This window comes from Haemaphysalis longicornis, unplaced genomic scaffold (genome assembly GCF_048455015.1).
Source record: "Haemaphysalis longicornis isolate Haplotype H1 unplaced genomic scaffold, Haemaphysalis longicornis Haplotype H1 scaffold_6, whole genome shotgun sequence".
Classification (NCBI taxonomy): Eukaryota; Metazoa; Arthropoda; class Arachnida; order Ixodida; family Ixodidae; genus Haemaphysalis; species Haemaphysalis longicornis.
In genome coordinates, this window is record NW_027526407.1 from 172,114,264 (window position 1) to 172,141,630 (window position 27,367).

At 43.5% G+C, this 27,367-nt stretch overlaps 1 protein-coding gene and 1 long non-coding RNA gene across 2 annotated transcripts; both read right to left on the bottom strand.

Annotated features, from left to right (window-relative positions):
• Nucleotides 1-670: 670 nt before the first annotated feature.
• On the bottom strand, nucleotides 671-25,297 carry LOC144143366 (lipase lipl-4-like). The gene is made up of 3 exons (XM_077675133.1): nucleotides 25,166-25,297; nucleotides 24,874-24,998; nucleotides 671-880 (listed from the first exon to the last, which is right to left on the bottom strand). Exons 2-3 carry the CDS (start codon nucleotides 24,991-24,993, stop codon nucleotides 671-673), a joined length of 330 nt encoding a protein of 109 aa, XP_077531259.1. The 5' UTR covers nucleotides 24,994-24,998; nucleotides 25,166-25,297.
• LOC144141269 (uncharacterized) lies at nucleotides 9,853-17,293 on the bottom strand. Its single transcript, XR_013316505.1, has 3 exons — nucleotides 16,122-17,293; nucleotides 14,314-14,583; nucleotides 9,853-11,429 (listed from the first exon to the last, which is right to left on the bottom strand). It is a non-coding gene; the product is annotated as an uncharacterized LOC144141269 (long non-coding RNA).
• Nucleotides 25,298-27,367: the final 2,070 nt, after the last annotated feature.

A 27,367-nucleotide genomic window follows, 5' to 3' on the forward strand; every position in this document is an offset into this window, starting at 1 on the left:
ACCTTTTTGCGCTGCGCTTCATGGAAGCTACTAACAGAAGGAAACCAGCATCTATCGACCTAAAGTCTCTATTTTTGTGTAAATTTCATGATAAAAAGAGGACCCGCTAGGGAGGATTCTCATACATAATAAACATCGCACATATTTTTTAAGAAGAATATTAATAACAAACACCAGGGGCCCCACATTCAGAGTACGCCGTGGCTAGGGTGCTCTTGTTCTACTCACGTGCCGTCAAATTCATTCGTCATGCGGCACGCACAAGGGTAGCTCTCTTTCCGCTCGGACAGTGGTATGGCGCTAGCAACTGCTCTGGAGACCCGAGTTGAAAGCGCACACGAATGCTGTGTTTTTATTTACCGTTTTCAGCGGTGGCCATTTTATTTCCCGGACGGCAACAACAACGTCCTATTTTGTCGAATCCGGCGTTCAGGGCGGCAGCGTTAGCAACATTTTAGAATGTGGTGATTGAAAAAAGATGGTGCAGGTGGATGGCGCTTTTACGTGCCTTTTGGCGCCAGTAATCTGCCGCCTGCTGTCACTGTACGGCATAATTTCGGCTTATTTGAAAAACACAAAAATTATCCATTTAGCAAAGCGACTCTCAGGTTCACAACTAGGGGTGAACAGGTATACTACCTGGCAATCAGATTTTTACAAAAGAAAACATCTATCGCTTGCCTGGGCTCTGAGAAGGCAAGTTGGACACCCATGTGACAGCATTTGCCAGGATTCCGTGCACGAGCAGAACTGCGGGGCGTTGGTTCTGCACATCACCAGTTGGCGGATGTGGAATCCTGTCTACTTCCAGAATGTAGCCATCCTCTGTGGTGACCTTGTGAACTTCCGCATTGTACCCGAACTTCCGCATTAGATCAGCCTAGAAAACCACAGTACACATATCAATTCCTTGTGGGGGGAGCAGGTATGCTCACTACGGAGGTGCAAAGTGTTGTACACGAACGTGCACAGACTCTTGGAGCGTGTAGGTGAATATAAAGTTTTTGTTGCGTAAACATTTTGGGTGACTTCTCCGAGACACCTCTCTGTCTGTGATTGTTGGGGGACGAAAAGCGCTCCATAGGTGTAACTGGATTTCGTAAGTCACAAATTTGGCTTTCTACACGGTGCAAAATGCCATATCACTTCCACTCGGGTGACGACAGGGATGTTTGATCAGTTTGTAGAACGTTGTGTGGCAGTGTGTGTGCACAGGATACAGGTTGTGTGACAACCCGATGTGAGAGCAGCGCAGAGATAGGAAGAGATGCTGTAAGTACACGCGCCGCCTATGGTGTGCAATGCACTTTAAAAAATGGGGTGTTGAAAATGTTTCAATTTCGACCACAGAGATTCCACTGCAGGTATGCGAGAATCAACCTGTCTCTCGTGCGTTCAAGAGGCTTCCCGCTCGCACCTTGGGGCGCGTGAGTGTTTGCGACGTAATGCTATTTCAGTGTTGCTGCTTAGTTTAGATGACCTTGTGAGACTCAACAGCCGGATATCTCTTACGAATTTGGTCACGTGTACACGTTCAAGTACAATTTCTTATGTATGACATGCGGCGATTTTTGAAAGCGGAACAAAAGGTGAAAGAAATGGATCTCCAGCTAACCTCTGGCCTTGAACAATCAACTGCTACTGTAAGCCCCATAAAATAGGATAGTGCGTATAAACAATCGTCCCCAGAAAGCAACACCACGAGAATTATCACCATCTCATTTCCCGAAAACGTCGCAACAGTTTCGACATGTCCAATGCACCCCATGACTGCTAAGCCAATTTTCAAATCTAACAACGTAGCTATAGAACTAAAAAGCGAGCTTTGTTGCCGATGCAACAGGGGTGAGCCCAAGGAGCATGTCTAAATGAAGGCGAGTCCTTTTAAAATAAAAACAATGCTGCAAAGCTCCCTGAAGAAGTTTTGTGTAGACACGCTTGGTAAGTACGTCGGCCTTTTAGAAGTATTCGCGTCACGTTGGTTTCCAAAAAGTCACGCAGACTTCTACAGGCCAGCCGCCAGGCCACCTCTAGGGCGTTGTATCTGTATACGCAAGTAATTATTTCCCGGCCTGTCTTGTCTTCAATCAAAGCGTGAGATGTCAATACACGATTTTTCAACTAATATTGATAAGTTACATTGCCAGCCTTTGAATATATCGCCCATATAACTAGATCGCTTTCCTGGTGATTGAAGGTAGATAGTATTTTGTGGAACACTGAAGATGTAGGAATCCACTATTGTGCAAAAATACATGGGAGACTCTGGGATGCTGCTATATATGCTAATATGTCGATATCTGCACACAGTGGGAGTTCATTTGTTGGCAATAAAAGCACAAAAATCCTTGCGTTGTAGACCAGATATTGGCGCACTTAAAATTGGTTAAAGTTGCTCAGTATTTAAACCACTTTTTACCTTTCCGCAACGCCACCCATATATACTAAGTATTTCGACCAATCGTGCACAACAATCTGTGAAGTGTCTTATTTCTAGTTTCTTAACTAAGGCAAGGCTCTGAGACAAGTTATCGACTGATCCTGCATTACATCCGTTAGAGCGGCATCCTGCGAGCCTTACTTTTTACAAAAAAGACAAGTATATTCTTACGTTGCGGAATTTAACGGCGACTATTTAGGCGCGAATTCACACTGGGACTAAGCCACACTCGGTTCATCGTCGTATTCCATCGAGCTTTCATTTCTGATTGCACTCCTGCCCACTTCTTCCTTGTCTTGTAACAATATTAATGTGTGACTTCTCTGTTCTCTGCACACAATACCAGACTGTAAAAAAGTTATCTAATACTATTATGCCATTTGCGGGTGTTTTATATAACCATGGAAATATGGTCACCTAAGCGTCATGATTTTAAGTTTTTTTTAATATTTTAAAATGAATGCTTGCTTTAAAGTTGAAATAAACTTATTGCTTCTAGTCCTCCTAATACATGCTAATAATCAGGATAATACTTTGTGTTTCATTGTTTGTGCACTTGCATCTTGCGGCTCTTGCTGATTCTGCTATGCATGCTAACGATGTTGTTTTTGCATTGCTGTATCTCCAAGCGATAATCTTCTGCACTTTGTTTAGAGATTGTTTTCGTACTGTATCAAAAATGTACGGCTGGGAACCTCTGCATCAGGTAATAGAGCCTAGCCCGGTAGTCGCATGCCCCTTTTCCCCTCTAACCATTGTTTTCTTGTGTGTCATCAACCTAAATGAGAATACATCAAATAAACCGAAATGTCGGACCGTGAAAACACAATTTGAATATTAGAAAATGCGGTTCATATATGATTCTTGGAGTAGCATTGCTCGAGAAAGGTTTTTTTTAAACCAATTAAAAAAGAAATCTTTCTCCATTGTTTCTCAAAGTGTCATAAATGTTTACTACGCTATTCAAATACCCTTTGTCATTAATTCGCTCATTCTTTTTCTGACAACAAAATGTCCGCACAAGTAGAAGTTCTTTGTGAACGCTCCCTGTCTTCGCAATTTTCCCTCCGAGGTCTTACGGAAGAATTTATTCGCTACACACAATAAATAGCTATTCTCGTTTAACATGGTATGTATTTCCACATCAAAAACTGTAAGCGTTGACTGATGCTGTAGTGTTTGAAGAATACCGGTTACGCAAGTTTGTGCACGTTCTTCTTTGTACTTATGCAAGCGAACCTGGAAAATGGAAGATCAAAAATTCCGTGTCTTCCGTTCGATCTAACTTGCTCCGTGTATTCGTAGATAGAAGATCGAGTGACACGTTTCAGCAAGTGTTTTATCGATACAGCCAAACCCAGTTACAGTGAACTGCAATATACGCCATGATTAGTTAGATGTATCCAATAGTTCGATGCAGTCGAACCGGCGTATAATGAGCTCATTGTTACGTGTTCAGAATACGCGGGAGCCCCCCCCCCCCCATCCGCGCATGCAGAAATGGGCAAAACAAAGTATGGCATTACCATACACAAAACAATTCATTTATTACAAATAATAAAGCTACTTTCCACCTTAACTGCCTACTTCCAGAAAACGCGGTGATTTTTGTTTTCCCTTTTGTTTTGGCAGTGTCAACTAGAACAGCATTCTTTGCACGTAACATTGTTTGCACCAGTTCTAGTCCGTGTCCTTCAATATCGAAGAAATATTGGCAGAGGACATCAACTGTTGAAAGCACTTTATTCAGCGTCAGACGGCTTTCACTCCTGATATCCTCTGCCTCCTCGGTGCTTTTAAGCAGCATTACGATGGTGCTACTGACGGTGTTCGCGTCTGAAGGGCTCACAGTGGCCCGTCGACACTCAGGAAATTTTTGAAGGATACTCCTTTCGGCACAACATCAGGAACGTTGCCGTGCTCTTCCCACAGTTCACCGATGCTGCCGTCTTAGTCTGGACTCAATGACTGGGCGGGTACCATCCTGAGTCCCTCGCGTCGGAAACAGTTACGGAAAATGTCGGGCGTCATATCGCTTCATACGAGGCGCAATGTCTCAGTCGCTGCCACTTCCTCAGTGGTCGCGGCCAATCAACGTCTTAATCGCCGCTCCGAGACGATGCATTTTGGCGGCCATCCTGGGCACCCCGAGTGCGATATATCAGATGTGAACTTCGTAATAAGGATTATGTTTCGCGTGTTTTTCCGTCAATCAATGATTTGTTTTTGTTCGATATATAGCATAATTAGCTATATCCGGGTCCGTTATAGGCGGGTTTGACAGTAGGAATGTTTCATCGAGAATTCGGTAGGTTAAAAAACACCTACGCCAGCACACGTGGATCAGGCCCCTACACATGCGACACATGCATGTCAACCGGAACAAATACACCTGCACAAACAGTTTTGTTCAAGGGCCCATTTAAAAACAGTCACCCAGACAAACACATTTAAAACCAAGGGAGCACACGCGCACATATGCCCGCATACGCGCAGGCCTACATACTCCTATATCCGTTTAAAGGTGGGCGTGGCTGAGCTAGTTTAGTATACTGTAACGGAAAGTTTCCGGCGGTAACGTTTTTTTTTCCGGGAATGTCTCATCGCTTCTCTTTAAATTTTGATTGCGAAAGCAGATTTCAGTGAAATTTAGGAGCCTGTTTTTCTGTTCATTCCGCTCACTTGGCACATCTAAACAGTCCTCTAAAATTTTCCCGTAATGCCAGCTTCTATCCACCATTTTCATGCAGAAAAACATTTCTACACATAAAGTGACGCAAATACATTTTCGTGGTTGGGATTTCTGTTTTGAACTCTTTGTGGCGGCGGTTATCATATTAGTCAGACGTTGCTAATAGCTGGAAGTCCTGAAAAGACCCAGGGAGAACCAGAGAGATGAAGTTGACGTTTCTGACACCAGCTATGTCTGGGAGGCCCCGATATGTTTTCATTCCCCCAGCGCCAAGTGTGGCCAACAGCGGCTGACACGTGAGAAGGGAATGCCTTAAAGTAAATACCAGTACTGTGCTAATCATCACAACGCAAAATTTATAGCGAAGTTAATGTCACCAAACCCTTTGGCACACACACTTTTGCATTGAAGTTACTGGCGTATGCCATGACGATCAGCAAAGAAATTAGTTGCGTATCTGTTTACTTCGCTCGAGATGTCATTGAAAGACGATACGTAGTCCTCTGCCACTTAAGCCCTGTAAACACATCTCTCTTTTTACTCGCGAAGCTCACACGTTGTTGCCCATCCGTCTCGCTCCAGCCAAGATAAATACAGTGGAGGTTTGCTCAACTCTATTCAATTTTGCCGCGTTGTACTGCTCGGGCGCGTCATCTCCTGGTACATTTTGTCACTGTTGGACTCATCCCAATGTACCCTCGACGTCGCACCGCGATTACATTTGACAAGGCGTACAAGGCGTAGATTTTACAAGGCGTGGCACCGTGGCTACAAGGCGTACTTTGTATTTTATATAAGAAATGAAGAAGAAATGTATTTTTATTTAAAACAACACACCGCAAGTATTACTTACGTATAGATCATTTGCACTAAATATGCGGGCTTTTTTGCTCAACAATGTAGACACGTATAAACTTTGCCACGAAATTAAGTAGTTTGGAAATTCTTTGCCTATATAAATGCCTCTTTCAACAATGCTTATAACTTCGCGTTGGGTGGATGAATCTAGGGACAGACAGACAGACAGACAGACAGACAGACAGACAGACAGACAGACAGACAGACAGGCAGGCAGGCAGGCAGACAGGCAGACAGACAGACCGACCGATATACAGAGGACAGACAGACAGACAGACAGACAGACAGACAGACAGACAGACAGACAGACAGACAGACAGACAGACAGACAGACAGACAGAAGACCGATCGACCAGCAGAGCAGACAGACAGACGGACAAACCAAATTGTTTGTGTTTAGGTATTTCAAAAACCACTATCGTTTTTGGAAGCCATACAATGAAGCACCCTAAACAGTTCATTAGGCACTAGGTTCGGTCATGCCATCGCGAACTGTAGAGTGTCTTAGCGCGTTTATGCAAATGCTACTTGACAAAAAATACTGGCATCAGTGAATTGTAGATGGTGCAACAGCGACAATTAGGTCTTAATGAAAGGAGACAAAAATTTACGTAGGTACTAAAAAGTCTCGTACAGCTAAATTCGGCGATGAAGCGAAAGTTGTGGGAAACACGGACAATGTTTGAAATGAGATTGGGAAAAAAGGTGCAATATCCTGTTGTAATTGTGAGCTTCCTTCTGCTTACGGAATCTGATATTCCCAAAACTGCAAGTGTAGTGGCCACCTTCAAAAAATGGTCTTAATATCTTGAAGTAGAACGGCGTGATAGAGAACGACAGCACCCGAACAGGAATACCTTCAAAGGACACTTTAAAAAAACAAGTGCAAACCACTGGAGCTTCACGCTACTCTTTTTGTGGCGCAAACTAAATTCACCAATATTTTTTTGTAAAAACTGTAGAGGAAAGCTGGGCACGCCTCAATAATATTGCAGCTGCGGCTCAAAGCTCTTATATATAAAACCGAGCTTCAAAGTGAGGCTTTGCCTCTTGGGGAGAAGTGGCTTCAGGGAAATTGTTGGAGCTGTGTTTTCGGTTTCTTTGTGCCCAACGTGATAAAAAAGAATTTTATCTGTAGCGACCTAAGAATGTTACTAAGAATGCAATTTGTTTGACTATGCTTCAAGCCTCCAAAGTAACTGTGTACTCATCCGAAATTTTCACCTAAACATAAATTTTAAAGCTCCTGAAATGCTTTTAAGGCAACCGTCCTTTGTAGGACTGCGTTATTCAGACCGTGTTTTAAATCTGGCGTTGCAAAAGTAAGATATGTCAAACCGTTCTAAATATACTTGCTTCATACATAATTCTCAGCTCAGCTGTGTTCCCATTTACTCTCTTTTAAATGACAATGGCCTCGACGTAAAAAAATATAATTTGGAGAGGTCATATCTGAGGAACAGTAAGTACTGCAAGAAATGGCTTCCCCATTTACGGTTGACGTTAAAAAGTGGTACGAAGTGCAAACTGAGTCTCATGACACAGCACCTACTTAAACTGTTAAATGTCTCCAAATTCTCGCAAAGGTCTGCCCAGCCCATCGCGGGAACGATCGACATTATATACAATATGTAAAGTCTCGCTGGATTACTTTAGAGAAATATATGTTAAAGCCTGTGGTTGGCACTCGATTAAAATTCTTCGTGCAATAACCAGAACTGCAATACATTCGCGCCAATTCTTAACCATGAACACATAACCGCCACCACAAGCGCACTCTGAAGGGCGTGAGAAAAATTTACCACCGCACAGACGCTTCACACACTAAAAATTTTTACGCCCAAAAGGGTGCTTCAGCTTGTCGCCGCAGGAGCACCCTAAAAACTGAATATTTTACGCCCTTTAGGGTGCTTGGATTTTGTCGCCGCAGGAGCACCCTCTGTGAAGCACCCCAGAAGACAGGTGCCTTATAAACACCCTTGTCCGCCTAAAAGTATCCTAGGGTGCTACTTAGCACCCCAATCTGTAGGAGCATCTTCTGCAAAAGCACCCACCTAAAGGGGTACAAAACGGGTGCGTCATCCTCGGTTCACAGGTGCAGCAGGTGTGAGACCACATATTGCACAATATCACACACGATTATGGTATGAAACATTCGTGCTTTCCAAGCTCGGTTCTGTGAGACATTCCATTGAAGCTCAACATCAGCTGATAATTTCCTTGAACTTGTGTCACCGATTGTTAAAACATCAATTTAAAAAGTCAGGAGCCACATCTCAGTACAGTTATAACTTTAGAGGTAGTTGATTACCCAAAACTTCGTAAAAAACCAATTATATGTTCACTTTGCCGAACTGCAGTACACATCCTTCGAGATTCACTGCAGAGCCTAACCATGCTGTGCAGTGAAAGCAATTAGGTGTGCAACACTTCAACCACACAAAACTTCCTTGAACCTTAAAACCCTTGGCTTCTTAGTATTGCATCAAACTTCCAATCAAGGTAGCTACCTGCAATGTTTAGTGCCTTATTCTTGAGCTGAGCAGGAAGGTTCAATATCAAGGAAGACCAAATGCAAAATGTATAGTTTCCTCCGTAATGCGGCTCATAATATAGTTCCCTCCGTACTGCGGCTCATAATCTACTTATAAAAGTTGGGTACCCAAGCCATTTATTTTCGTTTGCATTATTGTTTTTGCTTTACGGAAAAATATTCATATGGTACAGCACTTGCAAGGTTTGGTGGTATTTGGAGTTTTATAAACATACCTTTAGACTAAATGACCCCACATAGCAATAACAAGAACTGCAAACATCACAGAACAATGCATACAAGTTCCCTGGTGAAGCCCATGGTTGAAATGTAATGCCATTGTTCAGAAAACATTATTTTATCATGAGGCTAGCTAGTACATGGTGCCTTGCATTATGTCCCTGCCAGGTGGATGTGGGGTCATTTGTCACTGTTGCAAATGAAAAGCCAACAGCCAGGGCCCATTAGTTTTGGCTAGTATTACGAGGTGCCTCACGGTAAGCATTCTACGTCGATAGACTTTTTTAGAGTTGACTAGAACTGAAATCAGCAAAAGATTCTCTACAAAACATCCATTCTATCCGCAGCTTTAGGGTTTGCTAATTTCCATAGTTGGGTTTCTTCTGCCTTTCTTAACAACATTTTTCTTTTGATAAGAAGGTGCACAACCAAAAGCAAAAAGCTTTTCTGTAAACCTTTGGTAGCTATATAATTGTTACAAAATATTTTACTCTAAATATGGCAGCTTAAACTGAGAATATTTGCATTTAAAAACATTAAAATAAGTTTAAATTGATCATAAATTTTTAGCTGTTTTTACGCAAAACTGTACATGGGATATGAAGTGCACCACAAGGAGGGCTTTGGATTAGCTTTAGCAAATTTGGGACATTTAAGGTGCACTGAAATCTCTACACATGCGCTTTTTCACTTTCTGTATCCACCAGGAAAATGGCTGCCAATTTAGACAGCGATTCTAAATAGTAGTTGACGTGCATTTTAAAATAATCACAAACATTATAGCCACAAAATTAATTTTTACAAGTTGTAGACATTGCCCGTTACACCAGACATTGGACTACACTGTCAAGAGCTTTGACATCTACAATGACGTCTACAAAGCAGGCTTATACTGGTAGAATGTTTCATACCATAATTACTGTGTGTTCAGAGCTCACGTGTGAAGTATGGATACTGCTGCTTCAGCAAGAACCGAGGATGAGCACCCTTCCTGGTTCTGAAAAAAAATAACAGAGGAAATGCCTTAAGCAGGATTCTGAAACGGGGTTGAATGAAACAAGAATGAACAAGAAATTCTTTCAAAACATGTAAAGCAATGCAAACAAATATTTATTTCAACTTATTTCTACAAAAGACCACCTCATGAAGACTGGTGGTGGGGTATTGGCTCAAAAAAAAAAGCAGAGAGCACTTATACAAATGCTACAGGGAGCTTTCGCAGCCAACAATTGTTTGAACACACCTAAACTAATCACTGTTCAACAAACTCATAAAAAATGTTTGAATGCATAAAAAACCAGTGGTAAACACAGGAAACAGTTAAAACAGAATGACGGCACAAGTTTGTCCCGTCGTTCTCTTCTGTGTCCTGGGTTTTCCTATGGTTTTTCATCCATTCAAACATGTACCAGCTAGCCCAGTCCAACGCCTTGGTATCATAAAAATATGGATAGTCAATCCTTACACAAAGTTGAAAAAAAAGAAAGTATAAAGTAGGTGACAAAATTAAAACGACAGCAAATTGGTTGGCTTTTAATTTTAAATGATAATATAAAAAATAATGGCATGAATGAAAGTGAGCAGCACGCGAAGTACCTTGTTGCTAGCCCGACATTCCACTTTGAAGCAAAATGTCCGCTTTCAACACTACATAGGCTAAACATGCAATGAGGCATTCCTTTAGGCACACAAAATATACCATAATTGTTAAAAAAGCTACGAATCAGTTGAAAAAACCTGACCACGACAAATTGGAATTAGTGACTAGATACAGTTTCAGAAATACACAGCGACATCATATAAAAAGATATGGTTCCCATACAAAGATTGATCATAACAAAAATTCAGGACATTTATCAGACTGGCATCAATGTGCAAAGCAGCTTAATGAAGGAAGACGGTCTTCACTAAAAACATGTTAATATTGGGAGCTCATGTGCTTCCCTGCAAGTTGGGTGTGTAAACCCACTGACATCTTAACTAACCTGCCTGAATCATCACTTGATAGACATTGAGGAATTTTACGAATTGGTTTATTGTAGCCAGCTGTCTAGTTTATTTCCCTATTTTTCTTGGCATTTCGTGTCTAATTCTAAATTTGGTGCTAGATAGCTTTTACTATGGTCATGCACTGGTGACAACGAATATTTGATTTTACTTTAAAAAAATTTCAGTTTTGTTTTATTGCTCACCAGCCAACGATCTGAAATATCAGAGGTGCTTAAAACGTATGTTGGCATTTCCTTCCTGCAGTGTAGTACAAATAATCATGACTTTTACCATAATTTGTTCACAAATCGTAATATGTGGAAAGTATTCAGCTTAATGAAAATGTCATTTCAGAAGCATGCACAATCAACAAGGCCTCAATGACTCTCATGAGGTGGTCCACTTGTTTCTGTCACAAATAACCTGAGTGCAGACACATTCCACCGAAGACGAAGGTAACATGCCCTCTTGGGTGATGAATATTTAAAAAGCCTTACGAGTAAATTTGCTGCTGAGCACGTGAAATTGTGGCATTAAAACAAAAGATCCCTCTGCGGCATCTTTCACTTGGAGGAGCGCTTGACCACAAACTTTGAGAAGCTGGAAAATGCTCCATGAACCGCTCCAGCCAGCAGAAACGATGCAGGACACAAGTTGGTAGGCGGACCGTTGGCATCCTGCGATTGTGAAGATATTTCTGTTTAGTAGATGCTCTTCTTTTTGTACCACTGTTTATTTCACCTTTAACAAGCAGCTGAACTCCTTAACGTTCGCATAATAAAATGCTGCAATGCGGAACAGTTAGCAGGGTTACCTCAATTTTGCTTTTCTACGAATTAACACAATGTAGGTAATCTGCACACAACTACAATCAAAGTACAATTTTCACCTACTTCACTGCTAGCATCAGCGTTTGACTGCTCAAGCACAAATACAGGTTAGACATGTGAGCAATCTGCTAAACGTATCCCCACAAACTGAACAATCAGGCATCAGAAATCGGCAAGGAAGGAGGTGTCACGTTTAAATGGCACTTTTTTTGTTCAAAACATAAACAACACCTGGAAGCTTGAAGCGTGAGAGGGGGTCTTTCACGCTGACAATGTCAGAACATAGCTTGCTAGTGGGCACCTGCACGATGTGCACAATGTGTTTCTTGAAAATGCGTGCGAAAGTTTGATTGATGTGTAGGACGAGAATTGCAGCACGTTTTGACACAGGCCTTGTGGACGCTTCTGCCTGCTAATGTCAATGTGGATTCTTGCTAGTCGCCCTCTTCGCTTCTTTCTGAATATAATTGCTTTAGGCATTATATTCAGGACAACGACTGCATCAAAACGTGCGGCAATTACCTACGTCCCACACATCGGTGAAACTCTCGCACACATTTTCAAGACACGCAGTGCATACATTGTGCATGTGCCCACTAGCAAGCTGCGTTCTGACATTGTCAGAGTGAGAGACCCCCTCTCACGCTCCAAGCTTCCGGGTATTGTTTATTAGATTCCATGCGCTGAATGCAAATCAGTGTACATTGGCGAAACGGGCAATCTGCACAGAAGATTAATGCAGCACTGGAACGAAGTGAACAAGGGCCATGCAAAAACAAGTCCACTGGCAGAGCACCGTGAGAGGACGGGACACGTGGTCGACTGGAACAAGACAAAATTACTGACAACTGAGTGCAATCTATCTTCTCGATTACTGCTCGAGTCCCTCATTGTTCAGACGACGCCCAACATTATCAACATAATGGATGGCAATCTGCACCATATCTATGCAAACTCATTGCGCCGCGTAATGCCCAATATATAGCTTCGTTTTCCACGACACATGCTCACCGTGAACAAGCAACAAACCGTTAAATGGCTTTCTTGACTTGGTCAGTGACCTACGTTTCATCACTGCAATAATGCTTCTACCTGCCTACACGGCATTCCGTCAAACACTGGACTACACCACATGAGCCATTGGCGTTCTTAACCTGCACCAGAGTATATAACCTTTCACTACTGCTATGAGATAGACCCATAAACGCACTTCAATATGGCCTTTATATTTAGCTCTTGGAAACATTATGTATAATTTTACCTTTAAGTTGCACCTCTACAGCAGCTGGTACTATACCAAAAACATGAAAAAAAAAACGGTGGTTTAACACGCCAAAGCTACACTTGGGATATGGGGAGCACTGTAGGGGAAGGCTTCGCATTAATTTTGACCATCTGGGTATTTTTGTGCGCATCGAAATCTCCAAACACGGGCGTCTTTACGTGTTGCCTCCATCTGAAAAGCGGCTACACCAAGCGGTATCTAACCGACATTCGCCTCCACAGCACACCACCCTAGCCACGGCAGTGGGTTAAACATATGAAATAAAGCGAGTTTTGGAGTGCAAATGAAAATATTAATCACACGTCTTATTTTCCCAATCGATGTACCTTTTGAAATCCACCATGCAATCCCCCCTCCCCTACCGGCCTACCAAAACACCTTTGTCTCAAGAGGTAATCAGGCTGTTGTTAATGAAGTAAGTATTTACAATCCGAGACTTGCCACCGTTAAAGTCATGCACTTTGTTTTAGAGATAAGCGACATTAGCCATTTGCAGCACCAGGAGTTAATTGTGCTAAGATCAGATTGAAAGCATTGACGGTAGTAGTTGAAAGAAATTGTGTGATAAATTACAACATCATCTGCAAATAGACTTACATGGGAGGATATGCAACATGGAAGATAGACCAAGCAACCTGCCTGGGGGGACAACAAAGTGGCACGAGCAAAAGAAGTATATAGTTATTAGAAGTAAACTGCATTTGAGAAGAATGAAAATCTTTTGCTCAAGTGAGGACATTAGGGTGAAGTTTGAGAAGTAGTCTGTGGTGTGCAATGCGATTGAATGCTTTAGAAAAATCGAGAAAAACTACCGCAGTTTGTAAGCCTGTGTCAATGGATCAATGTAGATCGTGAACAAATCCTGAAAGTTGTGTTTCTCAAGTAACCCTTGTGAAAACCGTGGTGATACTCGAATGTGATATTGTGATTTTATAAATAATTAGCGACCTGAGAGTGGATGAAATGTTTCCTGACCTTGCATATGGTGCTTGTTAGGGAAATTTAATGGTGAAGTACCGTCTCCTGATTTAAAGACTGGTGCTACCTCGACTATCTTCCAACCATTGAGATTAGTGCCTGTCATGAGAGACTGCGAAAAAAGCGCTGTCAGAATTCTACAGACTGCGGGATGTACTTTTCGGTATAGTATGATTATTACCAGTATGATCTGAAGTAGACCAGTTTGTATTGCAAGTTTAAAACCATATCGAAAGATCCTAAATGTTTGCTTGGCTTGATTACATACGAATACTTGCTTCAAAGTCAGTTCAATTTCTCTTCTTGCCCTTTAGTCGTCAGCCCCAGATTCTCTTCAATATCTCTGCTAAGCAATGACACGCTCCATACGCACAGCACTGCTTCATGAAAATGTTTCAAATAATCAGAGGCCACAGCACTGCTAACAGGTATACATCATGGCAAGTTCCACAACATGCAATAACTAACCTGAAAATACATAATCGGTGGGTGCACCGATATGGCAGCAGTGCCTGGACCGATGTGTCGAGCAAATGCGCTGACTTCTGAACGGGTGGTCCAAGCGGCCAGATGATGGATGAATGACCATTCCTGGCGGCAAAGCGTACGGAGCACCAACGAAAGGCCAGGCAGTACTTGGGTACAGCAGGTGCAGTGTCGGTTGGCCAAGGGAGGCCCTGGCAAAGCCTTTGAAACTGGACTGGAAGGCAGCTGACCCAGGACAGCCAGCAGCAGCACCTGCAGGTGCATAATCTGTGAGTGTGCTGACACTTGTTGAAATACAAGAAGAGCACACACAAAGCACGAATGCTTACATCAAGTAGATTTTTAATCGTTTAAAGACAGTAACCTCCAAGGCACTAATAAGAACATTCCCGGAACACCCCAAGTGAAATTTAGGTCACAGTAAGAATGTATTTATTAGACCCGCAGGTACTGTGAGTGGGGTATGCATGATATATGCAAAGCTAGCTACTGAGCTAATTTGCATGGAACGCATGCTAGCAGCTCATCTGTATCCCTTGCTTTCAATCGGAACTGGTGTGTGATAGTTGAGGCTCCTCCATTTCAATGTCTGACTTGTATCTGCACGTTCAATTCTCCAATATAAATCGAGTTGAGTGAGTGCCTACAGCTTTTTTGTTAGTCTCTGTATGGCCTGCGGTTTTGCGAAAATGAGAACTTGCGAATTGGCTCAATTTTTTGCACTAATTTAAACAATACATATGCCTCTGATATCAAGCCCCAGACTTCACGAGAGCTACTCTGACAGAATCGGCAGGCGCCTCGTAGGCGTTGTGAAATCTCCCCCACTACCCCGAGACTATGCTAACTCCCTGCGAGGCCACATGCGCGCATTTCACCTTCAATTTGCACGTATGTGAATTCTATACCTCTATGAACTCTCAGACGGGCGTCGTCATATTCGTGCCGGACTCGTGAAACTCGGCAACGTAAATTACCGCACTCGCTCGCTGGCACGCGGCCCGAACTCTCTCACCGTTTCCGGCCCTTGCATACTATTTTCTCCACCTTGCACTTTGTAAATTCTCATGTTTAACTACACCTCGTGCGCCCTCATCTCTTGCCTGCTTTTCTTCCAGCACAACTCCGTCAGCACCCGGTCGACGCGTACGCTGTCGGGGCGCGTTGGCGAGCGAGTACGGCAATTTCGCTGTTGTCGAGCTTCACGAGAACAGCACACATATCGCGGCCCGAAGACCGCGAGGTGTACGGTCGCCGGTCTCGCGAGCGCAATAGCTGCGAAGCGCACTGCACGGAATTCGTGAAGGGGGGGGGGGGGGGGGGAGAGATTTCACAACACCTACGAGACGCCAGCCATGGAATCACGTGTACGCGTTTTCACATGCACTTCCAGGGAACCTCCTGTTCATATTATTTCTTGGTATACCGCGGGTATTCACGAGGGAGGACTAATCACAGCGTTGTGCCACTCACGCGAAATTGCGACTGCGATCTGCAACCGCAAAGGCACTGTTTGAGAGACACATAAACAAACGCCCCGGTGTTAAAGAGCCTTGCGTGATGTGAAATTATTAGCAGCCGTGTACCATAGCGCGAGCATCGTAGCCAAGGTCTAGCTTCAGCGTAAATTGATGCTGACTTCTGCGGAAACGGTGGACTGGGCGCCAAACAAGTATACTAACTCACGTAGGCTCTCAGAGCAAACGAGATGGGGGTCTAGCGAATTACTGACCCATAAACACCAGAACTCATTCCAACCAAATACAGAATAATAAAAAATGCGTACTTACCCGAGCAAAAACGATGTTTCCAACGTAAAATTCTCCTTCACTGTCGTCTTCATCTCGCGGACACACGAACACGCTTTGTTCTGATGCAATGTCATCCACTTTTGACGCGCAGTATTTTATCCGGCGATGATCGTTCTTCCGGGGTCCCCATGTTCAACACACGCGTAGGTTAGAAGGGTAGACATCACCCATAAAGCTTCTATAACTATGATTTAAGCTTGAAATAGATAAAACAGATTAAATCACGCCACCAACCACTCGGCACAAAACGCCATGAAAAAACACACACAAAAGTGAGAGATAGTTGCCAGACTTCAAATGCAGCACCTCTATGTTTGACGAAAATTGTGTTACTACTGTAATGTTGGTAATTATCTTTCTGCTTTCAAAGTCTGAAATGTGTTTATAACTTAAATATAAGGTTTTTAAACACAAAAAGTGAATACACATAAAGTAATTGACATATATACTGATATTGTAAAGAGGTTTGACGTTTGTTTTGGTTTTGTTTTCACGGCGGGCTTCTCAAGAGAGAACGTGCGAGAAAACGAGCTACTTTGGGTTTAGGAAGAGGGCGGTAAATGTCGGCGTGATAGAAAGCAAGGAACAGGTGCTTACCCTGGTCGTTAAAAAAGGAGCTAATGAAACCCTCACGTAAAAAAAAAAAAAGAAAAAAGAAAAAAAAAAAACGTTCGACGAGGAATCGAACCATTGACCTACAAAACAGTAAACGGACGCGTTAACAAACAGCTATGTCGGCGGGCGTGTTCAAGGCGCCTAAAACAACTCTATACTTACGTAAGTTGTCAACGAATATTGTTGCTTGTGTCTAGTCATCGCCTCCTTTAACGATGGTCTAGTTTATGCTGCATTTTTGAAATTCTGGCTGTCCTAACGCTTGTTTCTCACGCACCGGTCTTGCAGACGAGGCCGCATTGCTAGCGCTGCAAGCGATTGAGCCAAAGCTCCATTATTTGACTCAAGCAAAGCTATCGCAGTCAACCCGACCTTTTCTGCGCAAGCCACGGCAGCCACGAAATAAATGGAATGTGCCGTTAGAATTATGGCGTTGATAACGCTTGTTTGACCGGCACCGTCTTGCAGACAAGCAACGTCGCTCTAATACTACAAGCGATGTCACTCCTGGCATGTCAGGCGCATCAAATCCATCGTGTAAAACGACTGCTAACAGTGCGAAAACCTCTGAGTTTGTAACAAGTGGGGATTTGCGGTGGCGGCGACGTAATAGGTACAGCAAGCAGGTAGGCAGAACAGCAGCGTAGGGTTACAACCTTTCCCCGAAAAAAAAACGGGCCTTCCGGGGGGGGAGGGGGGGGGGAGGGGGGATTGTGTTGAAAAAAGACGCCATGTTTTTTAACATGCAGTGCCATTTATTGTAGTGTTTTCTTAGAGAGAAATCAACATAACGTTTGTACTGAAAGTGATTGAGAGCTTGGTTAATCGCTCTGCATGTGCTTCACTGAAAAGTAACCGCAATTGCTGACCGCGGCGGTAGAATTTCGTTATTTTGTTCTTCCCTTAGGTCCCCCTCCATCTGAGGCAGCGCGCTCGCCCGCGTATTTTCTCTGCTCGCGTGTCTTTGCGCAGCTTGTCGACATAGGCGTGCGCAGAGTTCTCAATTTGGGGGGGCAAAGTCTTACCGCTGCGCCCCCCCCCCCCAGAGCAACTCCCGACCTCTTCTCACTGAAGGCCTTGCGGTGCGAACGCAGTGCAAAGAGGGATGGTTATAAAATTTTTATTTCAATGTGATGGAATTGCAACACACACAAAATATTTCTGAGCAGAAATTTTACTTTCATGTGTTACATCGGCAAGGCAGGCATGGGGCAAATTTGGCGCCCCCTTCAGATGATTAGGGGGGGCGGCCGCCCCCCCTGCCCCCCCTGTGCGCACGCCTATGCTTGTCGACACGTATTTATCGTCTTAGTTGTTGAATTGACGCTTATAAAACGCCAAAACGGGCATAATCACGGCACAAAAGCCAAAAAACCGGCTGATGACGACTGGTTTTAGATATGGACCGGCAACCGGCCCGCTGTTTAAAAAACCGGTCGGGCCGGTCCAAAACCAGGAAGGTGGCAACCCTACGGAAGCGACGAGCGAAAATGATTTTACACGACCGCCCCCGTCGGCCTGCGCAAAAAAGGAAGATAGAACCCCTGCATACACGCCCTCGAAGAAAGCTGTACAGCCGATTCAGTTTGTTGTGGACGAAGAGCAACCGAGGCTGCAGCCACAAACGATTGCGCTTGCCGTGGTATGAGCCAAAGCATATCTTCACATAGTTATGTTATCGTCCGTCTGACTGTTACTTACTGAAGGGAAAATTCAGAACACAAACGTTGACGTCTAGCGTCTATGCCAGACATAGACGCTGCTGTTTAGGCACTAAAAACCACCTTCAGGGCGTCTGTCGGTTCTGTCTGATGGCGCGCTCGCGCCGCTGATTACAAACGAGGCGTCTGTTGGCGTTGACTTATCGTGTTGGCGAGCCGGTAAACGCCATCACGGTTAAACTCCCTGTTGGAAGACTACGCTGTTGGGACGATAGAGTGCCGACAGAGCTTCTTATTGGCCCCACAAACGCCATCAAGGTTAAACTCCCTGTTGGAAGACTAGGCTATTGGAACGATAGAGTGCCGACAGAACTTCGTATTGGCCCCACAGGCGTGCTGTGAGCCCAACAAGAAAGTCTTGTTGGAATTTTTGCCCGGGGCATAATAATACGGGAACAAATTCTTAGGTAAATTCGATTTCGTTGAGGACACCGATGCCTCGCGTAAAAGTTTTATTTATAGGACTACAAGAGGCATTTTGTAGCCTTTCCTTCCCGTGCACCCAGACATCGAAACGAACCTTGTGATACACTCGAAGCAGTAGATTAGTGCAGAGTGGAATTTAAACATTCAGCACGTTTTGTTCAATTTACGAACAGCAATTTTAGAGCCTTTCCCCTGGTCTATGTGGAGAGTTCATATTTATTCTCTCAACGGGCGGTGAAATAGTGCAATGTGCGGTTTAAACATTCAGCCTGTTTTTGTGCAATTTTGCATGCTTGCATTCACACACCGTTCTTTTAGGCACCCTAACGATAAGGTGCCGTGGTAACACCCCAATCGAGAAGAAATACTTTTTAGCACCCCTGTAACGGTCGTAGCACCCTATGAAACTGTTGATTACACCCCTGAATTTCGGCACCCTCGAGGTGGGGTGCCCGAGCAATATTTGGGTGCTTGAAAGGTGCAAAAAGGGTGCAAAATGTTCAGTACACCCTCCTTGCACCTTAAAGGGTGTAAAAATGTTAAGATTTACACCCCTTAATATGTGGCACCCTCATGATTGGGTGCCGGAGCAATGTTTTAGTCCTTAAAAGGTGCAAACAGGGTGCAAAATGTTGAGTGCACCCTTTTAGCACCTTTAAGGGTGTTAAAAAGTTTAGTGTGCACATACCATAGCTTAAAACCCACATCCTAGCGGCGAAACTTCCAGAAGCCCTCGGAAGATATACTTTCAATGATTCGGGCCAAGTTGAAGCTCTGCGTTGGTAAATAGGCTCAGAAAGGCTCAGCGTATCTAAATGAGATGAAGTGCCAACGGACGACGCTGAAAAGGCAGAGTGCGCCTAGCGGGCAAACATCGAATGGAATGAATTCTTTTAGAACAATTGTTTGAGAGAGCGATTCATGACAAGGTGCTATGTCTAGATTTTTTTCACACAAGCATGTTAAGCTGTTGTGCATTGACCACCCTTTTCTGGTCAGAATTACAAAGAGCTTCTAGAGCGTTTATCGAAGAATGAGCGACAGGAGGTCCCTCTTTACGATGTACAAAACTTGTACTACTCTTTACCGCAACATTAACTTTTGTGTGCTATGAGGAATGCCATTGGTGACTTTGGGCCTGTTGCCTTACAAAACTCTTCCTGTCTTGACGTTGACGATTTCATTTCGAAATTACAGTTAAATCTTTCGTCCACCGCACTGGATTTTAACGATCATTTTTTCATCCAAAAGGAAGGCGTGTGCATCGGTTCCTGTGTAGCCCCCGTTTTGAGTGAACTGTTTTTATCTTCTATTGACAAGTACATCGCTAAGAACCTTGGCACAGATTTGCATGCTAAGCTTTTTGACACGTAGATGATTATATTTTGGTTTTTGAAGGTGCGCACCATGTGGATGCCAACTGCGCGAAGAATAATCTCCTTGGAACCTACATGTCCGGAGGATTGGGTGTACAGTTTACTTTTGAGTTGCTCTAGAGATGATGCGTGCAATGTATTCACGCCAACATGCCCTTTCAGAAAAGGTAGGTTTGTTGGAGGTACAGTCGAAACCCTAATAAAAGTAAACGCGGGAGCGCGTGCCACCCCGTACGAACAGAGCGTGATGGTGAACGGCGGGCGGGCACTCGTAGTTTGTACATTTAGCAGACACACAGCCAGAAAAAAAGGGCTTGACTCTTCGTCCATAGTTCCGCCATAGAATGTGGAAATATTAGCGCGTGAAGATACACCACTCTGTATCACCCAATCGGGGAGTGAAAACAAAACGTTCAAAAATCAGCCCTTGATCGGCGAATGCTTTTTGTGCAATCGCTTCCAGACATTGCGAGGTAACTAGCGCAGCAGAAAAACGTGTGATTAACAGGGAGTGAGTCTGCTAAAGGTACACACTGTACAAGTACGCCAGCCCGTCACTACACCGCTCGGCATGCAGTGAGCGCCATGCAGTCCCGTGTTCGCAGTCATAAAGCCTTTACTATACCAGCCCATCCCCAAAAATCATTACGTAACGGTGATTCGGGACACTTGAAAAATGCAAAGAAGCTGCAGCAAAAAACTGCTTGCGGAGTGCGATCAACAAATCCTGCTCATGCCAGATTTCCTGCAGTGTACAGCAAGAGGCGCAACGCCTGATTGCTGCTGGTTTCGTGGAAGGCACACGGGCTTCCGTTGCAAGGAACCTCGTAAAAGAGGTGCAGGCTACAATAGTAGCGGGAAGCGCTACAGGTGAGCAACGCACAACGTGGCCGGTGGTAGCTGCTTATGTTCAGCAATTGTCACACAGCCTCAAAAAGGTCGCGAAAAGTGTGGTGTCATTGTCGTTTTCTCTGCACCAGGCCGGTTATCGCACATGTGGCGTGTAACATTGTGAACGAGAGCAGCAACGAAATGGGTCGCAGGAAAAACTCGTTGATCGATTCGTACACTGCAAGGTTGGCGTGGTATACCAGGTACCATCGCCCTGTTACAAATGCCATATCGACCAAGCAGGGCGGAGAGTAAACGACCGAGTTCGGGACAACCCAGCAGCAGTGCAATCAGTTGCGGGAGCTGGACACTTGGTCAACCTTTGCCGCCGCAGCACGTGTGTCCCTAAATTTCACAACACAATAGTCTCGCGGAGAATTCGCGGGTAAATTGACAAAGAAGTATTCGAGGCATACAAAATCAACGAAGAGAGAAAAGCATCGCGTAATTGGCATTATGAAAGGAGGAACTGAATTACCTAATCAAGGATTGCGCATAGTGATATAATGTGCCCAAAAGCGTGGTTTGGTTGGCCCGGTGGTTTTGTGGTTTCATGATTTTTTCTTTCAGTTAATGTCTACAGTTGCTCCCGTCCGCGTTCTTCTCTACGTTCCCGTCTTTTTTGGGCTAAAACCAATCCCGAGTAAGGGTGTTTAATAAGCCAGCCACACCGCACCGTGATGCTCCGGCGAACCCCGCATACTTCGTGAGAAGACCTTGTGAAAATACCGGTTGAACTATGTAGGGCGTTTCCTTTCTTCCCTTTACTGAGAACATTCACTTTTGGCACTTTTTTCGCTTTGGTCGCTCATCCTTTTTTGTCTCGTTTCCTTGACGTGGTTCCGTTACCATACCTATTTGCTGCTTTCATAGCCCGTTTTGCAAAAAAAAGCGATCTTTACTCGTGCACCCACTGATCAGTGACTACCGAATTTCGAGCAGAACAGTCGCCCATTTACGGCAGTGACTTTACAGTCTTTCTTGCACAGAACAGATATCTTGCGGTATCCAAAAAAAAAAAAACTGTAAATAAGACATCATGTTTTCACAAAAAACATGTGCCCTGACTTTCTCAACCAGAATAAATGCATTGAATGCGGTAATTAGGGATGGCTGAACTTTTTTTACGCGAGCTGAAATATTCAGAGCGCGCCACACCAATTTCCTGTTTATCAAGGTCCAGTTAGGTCCGTCACCCTTCTATCCGCCCGCGAATCAAGGCCGAAGAGGCACTGGGAATGCTTATCGTTTTGTAATCTGCCCGACTGATCTGCCCCCACCTTCCACCTTGTCTTTCTCCCCGTCTGCATTACCAAAACCTCTTTACTGCACAGCGCAACAGATAACGATGCAAAAATAAACATTTTAAACAAACAGAACAGCCATTAACTTTCACACAAAGTGCTTGCTTAGAGGTTCTCTGGAGAAAACACGAAATTGAATAGACGGAACCATTCATTATCGCGCGGTCAAATAGCTGTGCGTGCTTACGTCAACATGCATACGTCTGGCCTACGTCATACGCCCTGAGAGACAGTCGCGCTATGTCTGCTTTTTTTTTAAATTAGAACCATTATGCTACGATGCGTCTGAACGAACTTTAAAACTCTTGAATGTTTTAGGGTACTCAGAGCGTTTCTTCTTGCGGCGGAAGAATACCCACTCAGGTATGAAACTAAATTGATAGAGTTCATAAACACCATAATATGTTACAAATAAGGGATATTTCTCAACAGTCCTGCTGAATCGCCCAGGCATGTAAAATCATGGAGGTGGTCTTGCGCCGACATATTTCTGACATGAACACACTGCAGACGTTTAATTATTTTTTTTATTTCAGAGATTTTGATGGTCTCGAAACATCCCTGTTTCTGAAGGCTTTTTCTAAATTGCGGCAATATTGTCTAGACATGTGGAGCGCGGTTCTTGTTTCAACGGGGCCTGCAATCTGCCTGCAATATGAGTTTAGGATCGTTTGGTAAATTCAGTCTTCATCAGATAAAGCTCATTATGACTGACGCATCAAACTGCTTTCATACAGCTTTTATTGTCGACTTTGCGGATTAGCAATCCACAAATCATATTCCAAAATAAAACCACCATATTGTTTTCAAAAACCTCTCAAATACCTCGCATGGCGGGATAATTTTAACCTGATTCACTGTTTGGAAGGTTAAAAATTCGATAGAAGCTTATAACTTGTGATTGTTTTGTATATTTATTAATAAATGCGTTCAACAAAAAACATTCCGTACTAATGTTTTTTGAACAGCTGCAGTATCACGTAGGCACAAAAAATCTGCGCATTATTTTTTTCATTAGGAGCGACGCTGCGGGTTTTTCAAAACATACATTGCTATTCTTGGCGTTTTGTTCCTGACACGGACTACCGAATGGTTAAATTATTGACGTCTTTTGAACAGCCCCCTTTAGAAATTATATCGCAACATGAACCTGTAGGCAGCACAAAATTGCTGATTAAAAATAGATGCATTTCAATATTCTTTTTTTTTTTACCCGACAAATCGATGCATGCCAACTGTCTTGAAGATGTTTTGCTAACTCCTGCACAATACCTTAGGCACGCAAAACAATTGCGCTAGTTTTTGCATAGGAAAATTTTCCAAGCAGTTGTTGGTTATCGATTATCTAGGTTTTTTTAAAATTCACCGAGAAAGAATGCACGTAAAGTTCCTTCTTTTAGACCGTTCCCAGAAGTGTACCGTCGTTTAGGCTCGTAAAGCCATCATATAGAACTCGGAACCTAATTTTGAATTCGATTGAGCATAATTCACAGAGATACACTGTTGCGTTCTAATGTACCCCTTCGGGTAATAAGGACACTACGTAAAAGCACTAAACGCCAAAAAGAATAGTTATTTTCCAGAATAGTCATTATTGTTATAAAAAGATAATGCTTTGATTAAAGATCTTATAGAAGTTTCAAAAACTGTTTTATCGGTTTAGAACTTAGCAAATGCATACATCGGTGATCTTAGAAAAGCTTAGCAACAGAGAAACAAACGTGTGATTATTAGCGCACAACACGACTGACTGCTTAATTTTCTGTATGTTATTCTGTCGTCATTAAACATGTTCAAAATGTTTTGTTATCTTAACATAATGACATACCCAACATTGAGTTTCAGTACCACAGTAAGTGCAAAACATTGAACTTGTCTAGCGATAATATTGCGCACTGGTGAAAACCAACAAGAGGGTAGTTAGGCTGGCTCACTCCTTTACCTAATATAGAAAGCTATAATATTTTCCCAATGAGACGCACCAGTTCTTGAATGATCACATTACGAACTAAGCATTCACTCTTGGCTGATGTGACCTGCTTGGTTATTCCAGCCATTATTAGGTGCAGCTGGTGTACAAACAAAACTTGGCGTGATTTTGTCAATTCGGGGCACTAATACCGCTTTCCCACATTGTACAACCGTTGGAAAAGAGTTACAGGTGTGTTTTTACAAGCGGGTGTCTGCACATGTTTAAAGTTAGACCAATCGAATTATTCCAAACACCGAATATTATAGGTTTATATTGCCAAAGGGCAAGTTGAGGCGAAAAGCACTTCTCACACACGCCCAACATCGCCACCAATTAAAAAACGTAAACGAAGGCCATACGAAAAAAATAAAAAAAAAACAATAATGAACAGAAACGCGGAAGGAAGAAAGAGCATGTGCACCGTACTGGATCAAGTTTAGCCTCTTCAGTGACATCCGCAGCTTCAGCTTCAATTCTTTGAAAAGGCGCGAGTATGGCCAAACTTCCAAGGTAGAGAATTGCCACGGTGAGTGCAGGTCGTGCCATGTTATCTGAAAAACAAATGACACGTCACTGGGCACACTTATAAACAGAGTGCCTTCCCTCAAGGGCTGTAGATAATACACCGAAATTAAAAAAAAATACTTTTTTGGTGATGGTAGTTTAAGTAATTGCATGCCTTCTCCAGTTATTTCGGCTTGCGGGTAGCGTGGCTTACCGGTGGGCCCAAACTGTCCTCAACGACTGCCAATACACAGCTACACAACTGTTTTCGAAATTCAACACAACCCACTACTATACTAGCGTCACTGACGATTGCAATCGACGCGTGCTTTTTTGTGCCAAGAGCGTTAGAGCTTATATCCGTTTGATGTGTACGCTGTGGCCTTGTTTTTTAAGGAAACTTTTTGCTTGCAATTCGTTTTATTGTTTTATGAAGCCTTGCCTTAAAATTAGCACATCCGCATGAAAGCACCTGGAAACAGGTGCATCGGCGGCAAATGAAGCGATAGCAGACACGGGTAGAGTACCGGTGGTACCGCCGATGCAGCCGGGCTTAGAACACGAAAGGGTTAACCGAGCCATGATACTTCGCAAGCGTAATCTCCGCAAGCTACCATACAGCGGTTGTCGATGTCCCTCCATTTACGCGTCGCGTCAATACAAAACAACTGTTGTCTCAAGTTTTTCCGGAATGCTCTGTAGCTCTGAGTCTTTTCAACGTGTCTTGCGAAGGTATCTGCAGAAAATTATACCAAGATTGGTCGCTGTGACACCTGTAATATTCAGCCGAGGTTTATTCAATTATGGTAATTATTTCACCGCGAAGTTGTAAAACTTGTTGTCTATGCATGAGCGTATGCGATGGCATTCTGGTTAAACAAATAGGAAACCGCTGTAACTTTTTTTATAGGAACTATGAGAAAACAACCTATAGGAACTTTTGCCCTGAAAAAGAAATTATTATTATGCAGACTTTTAGCGCCTCTTAATTATTACGTAGTTCACAGTGAGGTTGCGGTTATTGTGTAATTTCCGTCTGGGTCAATGCATGCGCGTCTGCAGGTGGGGAGCGGACAGCTCTATGTTTGCCGGATAGACTAAATAACTCCCCGTTCTGTCTTATTACCCTAATTAACTAGCAAAGGAACTACGTTCAATTGCAGATCATAGACAAATGTGTTTTGAATCGTGCACTCTTTGGACTGCGCTGCGGTCAGCTCATTTCATCGCTTAAGCGTCGATACTCTTCCATCTTCGCAGAGTGAAATGGCTAATGAGTTTTTCTGCTCTGTTGAACAAAAGAAACCGCTGTATCTGTTTGTTCGCGCTGCAATCCTTGGCATAGGTAGTTTTCTCCGGCTCCTTGAAGTGTCGGCAGTCGCCCACGCTGGACCCCTAACCCGAGGTTCCACGCTAGTTTGAATTACAGGTGTTCGTTTGCGTGCATTCCTTTGTTCATTTTGTCTAGGTGCGATTTTTGCAATTTTGGCCTATCGCGCATCATCGTAGTTGGTGATTTCAATATTGACTTCTTTGGCACCTGAAACTGGGACAAGAATTTACTTACGCAACTCATGCTGTATTGCATTTGCTTCATGTGCTACCCAAATGCGCAAAACCAACCCTTCCACACCTAGGACTGAATAGATTTCATTGTCGCTAACGTGTCCAAGGTTGAACTCGAGCCGATTAGTGTGTTGCATATTAAACCACAAGGCCATCGTCGTAACCATGCCGACAAAAATATTGACAAACCAGTCAAGTCAAACAACTACCAATCACACCAACGATCTCTACAAAATGTGCGCACAAATCTTTCGCCACCGTGACCACCGACCAAGGATACATGTGTGTTTAAACGTTCAGGTAAAATTCTGCTTCGCCTGAGAATTCCTTAAAACCTTCGCTATTAGTCTACATTGACAGTGTTGTATGAGTTACAATTATCAGATATCAGTCAGTTTTGCCGTCACCGGATGATAAGTGTTGTCTTTTCCTCGCGATAAATGGGCCCTGCGGCCGGATTCACCGTAGAATTTTAATGTTTGATTGTAGGGTTGAACGTACCGCCACGATGGAGGCGATGAGGCCCGTCGTAGTGAGGGCGCCGGAATAATGTTTACCACCTGGGGATCTTTATCGTGCGCCAAACTCTTGTACAGACAGGCGTTTTTCCCTTTTGCCTCCATCAGAAAAGCGGCCGCGGCGGCCGGGAATCGAACCTGAATCCTTGTGCAAGGTTGACTTCCGTGCAGCTAAATTGTTTTTATCTCTCGTGTGAACTAAACGGTGTTTCCGCTAGGGAGCCTTATAATTACAAGACAGTAACAACTTACAAGTGATTTTACAGCCATAAAGCTTGTAGTAAGCATTCGAAGCGATAGTGGCAACGTATGCAAGAAAAAAATGATAGGCT

Excerpts from the sequence above, each read along its gene's own strand:
- LOC144143366 (XM_077675133.1), bottom strand. The coding sequence starts at position 24,993 with ATGGCACGACCTGCACTCACCGTGGCAATTCTCTACCTTGGAAGTTTG. Across the intron at positions 881-24,873 it reads AAGAGGCTAAACTTGATCCA|GCTGATCTAATGCGGAAGTT; the intron begins GTACGGTGCACA and ends GTGGTTTTCTAG.